Here is an 8725-nt window from a genome sequence, read left to right as displayed (position 1 = left end):
AGTTCAAAATTATATATTTCAAAGATTTTTTGACACATAATTTTACATTCCGAAGTCCTGAAGGTCACGTACTCAAATGAGGGTGAGTCGGTGTCGCAACTTTCCACTGGGGCTTAAAAATTACTTTCAATATAATTTTACATTCCTGATATAATTTACTTTCCTACGTATAGTTTTATGCAGGTACAAGGAAAGTAATAAGTAAAATTATTATGATATCACCTTTATGGAATATTTGGAGATTATTTTAGAGATGTTAGACTTTTTTTTAACAAGATCGGTTGCTATGTATTAATCTGAAAAAAGAGAAGGGCATATTGCCGTACATGAGGTGCTTCTTGAGCGTTACAGATCCAAGGAGATACAAAATAGTTCCATTCCTTGATCCTGATCCTATTGCTTCTAGCTATTAGACATCTATTGCTACTATAAATTCGCACAAACTGGAGACACCAAAACTTACACCTGCAGCACATAGCTAATCAATTTCGATATGGCTAATCTTTCTTGCTGTTGAGTCCTCCGGGTTCTGATCAGCTTCGATTGGTTTTGCACTGGAAGAGGATGAAACATCCTTGTGTTTTTTCTCCATAATATCCCTTAAAATTGAGAGTGATTCCTCTGCATGTGCGCAGCGATTGCTAAGACCACTAAATTGCTCGTGAAGAGAATGAACTCGATGAAGAAACAAGTTCATCTCTGCCCGGTATTTGTTGTGGAGGATTCTGCACTGCTCATCAAATTTTGCCTCCAGATTCCGAATTTGATCAGCATGCCTGGCCTCCATGCTATGGACTTGGTCTTCCAGAATCCTTTGTTGCTCGCGAACCTCTTCAAACTCCTCCTGCAGGTCGCGGCAATGGAAACATTGCTCCGGGCGCTCCATGGATTTCACTTTTCGAATATAACTTCGCTGATGGGCTAACTCTCTGTTCTTTACTGCTGACGCCTCTATGTTACAGAAACTTTGGAGCTTGTCTCTGGTGATGTCCTCTGAGTCCCCTGGAGGGAGATTATCGACACCGTTTGCAGAAGGGGAAACTATTTGAATAGAAGAGACGCTGAGGGGAAGAGCGATAGCACAGAGAGCTTCACTAGAATGGTGAAGACTGTGTCTCGGGCTAGGTATTAATAGCATTTCTACACAAATGGGGCGGGAACCATCCTGTGCGTTTCCATGGCTGATCCACGCAACCCAATGCGTATCTGAAGTGGAGCTGCTATTCTGACTGGCAGGACGGTTGCATCTTGCAATTCAACGGGTTCCCATGCTTTGACCGGATTTCTCAATCCAATTTCTGAGTGAATTTCCATCCTTCATGCCTGCTTTGCTCTATGCGAATTGACTGTAATCGTGTGAAGGGTGAGGTCCGTTGAGAAAGGAGGGCTGAATTGACTGCCCAGTCTGTCTCCTGACATAATTTCTTGCTTCCATACCCAAATTATCTTCTGCTCTGTTGATATTCCTGCAAATGCGAATTCTGTTGATTGGAGTGCCGCATGCTTGAGCTGAGTGTGCGATCATGGTAATAAGTGGGTTGAAACACTGCCATTACAGCTGAGGTGGCCTTTGGGTCGGTCACATGCCTTGTTGACATAGCTGTCCGCCTTTTTGTTGAGACCCCGCAGAATGTGATAATAACAGACCTCCTCCATCGAGTCATGAAGTATCTGGTTTCTATTGTTGATTTGCTGAAGAAAGGCGTTAGGCGAGGTCTGCCTAAGCACCATTAGTCGTATTATAATTGCAGAGTCGCCGAAGATGGTTGCCTTTTTAATGCCTAGCCTGATCAATTGCGTGAGTCCTTGAAACAGGGCCAAACCTTCAGCCCTGTTGTTTGATAATTCACCTAATCCCCATTCAAAATGGAGGATCAACTCACCATTGCCATTACATATGAGTCCTCCTGCCCCTGCTTTACCGGGATTAGACTTTGAGGCTCCATCAAAAAACATGTGAAACCTATTGCAGTTGCTCAACCATTGAGCAAATTCTTCCTCTTTGAATCTCAGTTTCCAATCATTACTTTTTCCATTCTGCTGTAAATTCTCTTTTCTCGTTGTCTGGCCACTGATAGCGTTGTCATGCCCGTAGCTAAGCAAATTTCTTTCTTCTATACTGAAATATTGAGCCTCGATCTTGCCTTGAGTGCGGGTGATGATTGTTTCCACTGCTAAGCTCTTGGCTTTGTGACAAATAACCCTTAAGTTGTGATCCTTGTCTTGAAAAACTTTTTTATTTCTGGCCAACCATATGTTCCAAACCAAAGTTAAAGGAATTGTGTTCCATATCCTCTGAGTTAGATTGCTCTTCTTACCTTTCCAAGGGCAATTTTTCTTCCAACTGAGAGCTGTTTCAGCTATAGTTACCTTTGGTTCCCATGCAACCTCCCCTATTGAGGCCATGTTTTCCCAGCACTTTTTAGCTATTTGACAGTCAAGGAACAAATGTTGCATTGTTTCTTCAGCTTGACAACAGATTGGACACCAGGAGGGTCCCAATATACCTCTCTTTTTTAAGTTCTCTGCAGTTAGGATCTTACCTTTCAGAAGGAGCCAAAAGAAAAATTTTACTTTGGGAGGGGCTTCCGCTTTCCAAGCCAGTTTCCAATGAGCCCAAGTGGCCTGTGGAGAAACGCTTTCACATAGTCGTTGATACCCTGCTTTGATTGTATAGAGAGTTCCTGTAGGATCCCAGCGATAGCCGTCTTTAATTCCTCTTTGGACCGGAGCTTTGCTGTGCAATAAATTCTTCAGGGCTAGAAAGCTTGTTTCGAGTTCCCTTGGGTAATCCGGAAAGGACCAGCCTGTCCAAGCTTGAGTATGATTTCCCCATTGCGTTATTTGAGCTAGACTCCATATTCCTCTGTTATTGAGCCAACTGATAGCTGGGATTGCCTCAATATTCGATCCTATAGAGCTCTGGCCTAATATTCTGTCAGTAGAGATGCTGATGCTGCTGCCTTCCCCGGGAATTTTTGAGATATGTTGAGCCATGAGGGGGATGATTTTCTTGCACAATTTCCAAATGTTAGTGCTGTCCCTGTTGGGAACATTAGTGTCTAACAGTTGATGCCTAGTACTATTTAAATATTTGGCTTCAAGGACTGATTTCCACCAAGCTGAGTCCCCTGTTATTAACCTCCAAACCATTTTTGCCCCAAGGGCTAAGTTTAGCAGATGAGGGGATCTTATTCCAAGTCCTCCTTTCTCAAGGGGCTGGATGACATTCCTCCAATTGACTAGGTTGAACTTCTTTTTCTCCGTCTTTCCTCCTTGCCAAAGGAAGTGTCTGAGAGCCTTTTCCATTTTGTGATGTAAAGCCATTGGAGCTTGAATCAAAGAGAAGCGGTAGATGGGCAGAGAAATCAGACCTGATTTTAGAAGAACTAAGCGGCCTGCTGGATTCAGCCACATAGATCCCCATTGTTGAATTTTCCTTTTAATTTTGTCAAAAATTCCGCTCCAAATGTTGATCTTCAAAGGGCCAATACCGACTGGCATCCCAAGATAAGTGAAATGGCTCCATTCCAGCTTGTGTGAGACTCCAAGAATGTTTGCAATGTTGTGTATGGTATGATGCGTTGCATTCCAACCATAGACACAACTTTTAACTTGATTAACCTTTCCTCCCAAATATTCCATAAATTGGTCGAGAATCTTTTTGAATCGCCTTGCAATGGTGATTGATGCACCACCCATCAAGAGGGTGTCGTCTGCAAATTGTGAATGATTGATGTTTTTTGTACCCTGCTCAAATTGGATGCCCGTGATGAGGCCAACTCTTCGGTTGTAATCCAAGGCTTTGCTGAAGGATTCAGCCATAAGAATAAATAAATACGGGGACAGAGGGCAGCCTTGTCTAAGGCCTCGGGAAGATTGAAAGGCTTCACAAGGTCTCCCGTTGACCAAGGGGGAAATCCAAGGTTTGGAGATGCAAGCTTTAATCATGCTTATAAATGAGGCGTTGAATCCCATTTTGTGTAAAACTGCAAAAATAAAGGAATGTCTGACCCTGTCAAATGCATTGGCAAGGTCAAGTTTTAGAACAAAGCCTTTTTCCCCTCGACTTTTGCTAGAGTGTATAGCTTCTTGTATAAGGAGAATGGAGTCTGATATATGTCTATTGGGCAGAAATCCACCTTGGTTTTCTAAGATTAATGTGGATAGGTGAGGCTTGAGTCTAGTAGATAGGATTTTAGTAATAATTTTGTAAGCAGAATTGCATAGAGATATGGGCCGAAATCTAGAGAAGGTGGAAGGCCTGTTTTCTTTTGGGATAAGAGCAAGGTAGGTTGAGTTGGTGAAGCCCCCCAATTTTCCTTTTCGGAGGGACCAGCGAATCATCTTTAGAAGATCTTTTTTTATCAGATGCCAATATTCTCTATAAAAGCTTATTGGAAACCCATCGGGGCCTGGAGCTTTGTCCGGATGGAGGCTCCATATTGTTGTTTGTACCTCATCTTCTTCTATTTCTTGCGTGAGATTACTATTCATTCCTTGTGTGACATCACGCGTCATGTGCTGGAGTAGGCTTGAATAATCCTCCTCGCTCTTGTCCTCAGATAGTAAATTTTTAAAATGGGTGGTTGCAGCTGCTTTTATGGATTCTTGAGTTTTGTGACTTATTCCTTCACTGTCTTTGATTTTACTCACAGCGTTTCTTGTCTTCCTGACTGTAGCTTGCTTGTGGAAGTATGAGGTATTCTTATCTCCATCACGCAACCACAACTGTCTAGATTTTATCCTCCATTTAATCTCCTCATCTCTAACTGTTTTTCTAAGCTGGGCATACAAACATATCTCGTCTTCTTTTGCTTGCTGCGTTAGAACCGACGCCTCTATGTTTTGCTGGACTGTCTCGAGACTTTTTTTTAAGTCTTTTTTGATGATCTCAGGTTCCTGATAGTTACTCTTTGCCCAAGATTTGAGGGCCTGCCGAGTTTGCTTCAGCTTGGATTCCCAAATATAAGCTGGGGAACCCTCCACGTGCTGGGTCCACGCATGCATCACTTCGTCTCTGGCTGCAGGGAATCGATTCTAGAGGGGAGAATATCTAAAAGGGAGGGGTCCCATCTGGCCGTGATTGAGTAGAGTGAGAGTGATTGGGTAATGGTCTGAAGCTGAAATGTTGAGGATATCAGACTGATCGGAAGAGAAGGAGGAGAGAAAAGCAATGTTAATGAGGAAGCGGTCAAGCCTTTCCATTATGTTTCCTGCTCCAAGACGCTTGTTGCTCCATGTATATCTTCTATTCTTAGGCTTTATATCCACTAGTTCTTTCTCTTGCATGATATGCTCAAGCTTGCTTCTGAAAGGATCTGAGTTAAAATTTCCTCCTCTTTTCTCATTACTGTGCATGACCAGGTTTAGATCCTCGGCCAGAATGATATTGCTGTCCTGATCTTCTTCTATATTTGTGTTCAAAGTATTCCAGCAAACTTCCTTTTCCCTGTGATGGTTTGGAGAATACACATTATAAATTTTAACCTCAGCTCCATTGTCCTTACTTTCCAGTTTAACACTGATCCAGTTCTGATGGATTTTGATGAGGCCGCAGTTCCATCTGCTGTTGTCCCACATTGTTAAAATGCCTCCTGATGCTCCTCTGGCTTCACTGGCACATCCACTATATTTCTTTTGTTGGGAAATGAGTCTGTTGATCTCTGACTGGTCTAGCTTTGTCTCTTGAATGAGAATAATTTCAGGCTTTTCACTTTGTATCAGCTCCCTAAGGGCTGCTTTCTTGGAGGGGTGCCCTAATCCCCTACTATTCCAAGATAGCAGCTTCATCATGATTTACCTGGGATATGGAGAGGTGCCCGCCTCTCTTTGCCTTTATTGTTGTTTTCCTTTTCCGAGTGTCCAAGGATGTAGGATTCAATAGGTGTCTGGGATCCCATTGCTATATCTTTCTGAGCATTTTCTTCTCTGTGCTGCTTTGCTGATTTCCTGCCAGGTCCATGCTTTTTTGGGATGTCGCTGGGCGCTCCATGATCCTTTGAAGAACTTCTAGTGATTCTTATGGGGTTTGAATCAGGAGAGGGCTGAGAAGATTGAGGGGGAGAGGAGTGAGGCTGCGGATCAGATGAAGTGAGGTTCTGTTCGGGGTCTTCCTCAGAAAGAGAAGCAAAGGGATTGTTTGATAGGGGAATGGAGGGGTCTGAGCGTCGAGGGAGCGAGGAGGGGATGTGAGGATGGGGCTGCTGAGGGGATGAGGGCGGGTGCTGAGGCGGTGAATGAGGATGTGAAGGGTGTGGCTGGGAAGGCCCAGGAATTTCAGTTTCTGCTTGCTTCAGGGGGGGTTCGATTTTTTTCTCTTTACCGTTTCCCACTGTCCTTCTTGCTCTGTTGAATCAACATTTATAAGTTTTGGGCATCTATTAGAAAAATTTCCATATTCGTGACATACCTTGCACTTGAAGGGGATCTGCTCGTAGTCCAGCTGTTGGATATGGCACCAGTCGTCCACTTTCAGTTTGATTGCCTCCGGTAGTCCGCGACCCAGATCAACGTCCACGCATATTCGCGCACAGGCCTGCATGTTATCCTTGGGTTCACTTCGGTCTATGTATTTTCCGACCGCGTTCCCAATAGCTTTGACCGAATCATCTCCCCAGCAGTGAAGAGGAAGATGAGGGAGTCTGACCCAAACAGGAACAACAATTGGGATGTCCAGCTCGGGATCAAAGTCTGGGGTCCATTTGTTGAGGTAGAGACCTCTGGAATCCATGAAGTAAGGTCCGTTTCGAAAGATTAGATCCTTGTCCTCCTTGGTTTCAAAGTGAAAGGTAAAGTATCCTCTGCCACAAAACCTTATGGCTATTTTCCCTTGGATCTTGTCTGCCTAGTTACGCTCCACCCATCTTTGCACAGTTTTGGGTGAGGGCCATAACCCTGTAAATTGACCGATTAATCCTTTCTCTACAAGCGAGATGGCTGCCATGCGAGGAATAGTCGGAGGCAAGTGTACTTCCTATAACACATCTAGTTTCTTTACGAACTTAGTTGCTGTGGGTCTTTGCCTTTGCTGAGGCAACGATTTCACCAGATTGGAAAAGGCCTGTTGCAAGTCCGGATACCCTCCGGGAGGATCCGGAGGATCCATGGGACAGATCTGATGGCAAAGGCTCAGAGGCACAGTCGCAGAAAGAAGCCAGGGGCCGAGCAGGCTCAGGCGCGCGCGCGCAGAGCTGTAACTCTCGATCTCATTTTTAACAATGTCTCATACCCAGGGATTTAGACTTGACATTTTAGAGATGTTAGACTTATCCCCAAATATTTAAGGGACATATTTTTAATGCAAACCAAAATTTGAAAGTCAATGGAGGGATGAAGGTTTCGAAAATAAAATACAACATAGGTTGAAGTGAAATACACCTCATGTCCAAGTGAAACACATGTCATTTATGTTAAGTGTGAAGTCAAATTCACGTAGGGTTCCATATCCTTCTAGATTAGATCTTTCTAGATCTCGAGGATTCTAGATCTTTCTACACCGCCATTAGTTTCTAAATCATTCTAGATCTCCATCTGAATCACATACATGATTCTAGATTCTTCTTCTGCCTCTATAAATTTGTACTTTCTCTGGCCAAGGAAAGTAAGCCAAGGCCCAAGTCTGTTATGTAATGCAATGTGATTCCTGTTCTCCAGTGATTGTTTTATCTATTCCGCTGTTTCTGATTGAGTAATCTTGTTATTTCTACATTTGTTTGTCTCTGAGTATAAATCCTCTGTGTGTTATGTATGCTCTGATCTAACAACTGGTATCGAAGCTAGGGTCAAATATCCACTGAGCAAGCCGCTTAGTGCCATTGCCTTACCCTGGCAGCGTTCGTTAACACATTGGTTGTTACCCTAGGAGCTGTTGAAGGATCTGTCCAGGAAATAGCTGAGGAATGCTGGAACTAAAAGACAGTTGTTGTAAGAAAAACAAGGAACGCTGGAACTAAAAGACAGTTGCTGCAAGAAAAACAAGGTCGTGGACCTATGTTGAAACGTGTTGCTGGAGTTTGAAAGATGGAGATCCATGGAGTTTGGAGTTGACACGTGGTGTTTGTAAGTTTTTTTTTTACATCAAGCTTGCACATATATGTCAAATTTTTTCTCAAACCAACACATGTATGTGTGAAATGTGAAAAGGTTAAAACATTATATATGTTTTTATATTTATTATGAAACATATATAATTATAAGTTGGAATTTTGAAAAGTATATTTTAAAAGGAGCAGGAATTTTGAAAAGGGTATTTAAAAGGAGGAAGGTCATTATTACTAAATTTTAAAGAGTAATAATTAAAGTTTTATCTTTAAGTGGAGTTTTTGTGTTTTGGGGTGTGAATTTGATTGAAAATGGAGACAACAATTACAGATATGGAAAAGTTGAGTGGGGCTAATTTTGCCCTATGGAAATCACAGATGGAGGATATACTGATTTTAAAGGATCAGTATTTGCCGATTGAGGGCACAACAAAAAAGCCCTCATCGATGACAAATGAATAGTGGAATAAGCTAGATAGAAAGATGATTGCAACAATCCACCAATATTTAGCAAAGAATGTTTATTTCAATGTGTTTCGAGAAAAGACGGCAGAAGGATTATGGAAGAAGCTCCATGATCTATATGAGAAGAACACGGCATCAAACAAAGTGTTCTTGATGAAGAAGCTTTATAATCTCAAAATGAAGGAGGGTGCTTCAATTTCTGAGCACTTGAATGCATT

At 42.6% G+C, this 8725-nt stretch overlaps 1 protein-coding gene across 1 annotated transcript; it reads right to left on the bottom strand.

Annotated features, from left to right (window-relative positions):
* Positions 1-1521: 1521 nt before the first annotated feature.
* Positions 1522-5010, bottom strand: LOC149210170 (uncharacterized). The gene has a single exon (XM_089398894.1). The coding sequence runs from the start codon at positions 5008-5010 to the stop codon at positions 1522-1524; it is 3489 nt and encodes a 1162-aa protein (XP_089255020.1).
* Positions 5011-8725: the final 3715 nt, after the last annotated feature.

This window comes from Pinus tabuliformis, chromosome 1_2 (genome assembly GCF_031772625.1).
Source record: "Pinus tabuliformis cultivar Carrire ecotype Pingquan chromosome 1_2, CPIR1, whole genome shotgun sequence".
Taxonomy (NCBI): Eukaryota; Viridiplantae; Streptophyta; class Pinopsida; order Pinales; family Pinaceae; genus Pinus; species Pinus tabuliformis.
This window is presented reverse-complemented; position numbering and strand designations above follow the sequence as displayed.

Excerpts from the sequence above, each read along its gene's own strand:
- LOC149210170 (XM_089398894.1), bottom strand. The coding sequence starts at position 5,010 with ATGCATGCGTGGACCCAGCACGTGGAGGGTTCCCCAGCTTATATTTGG.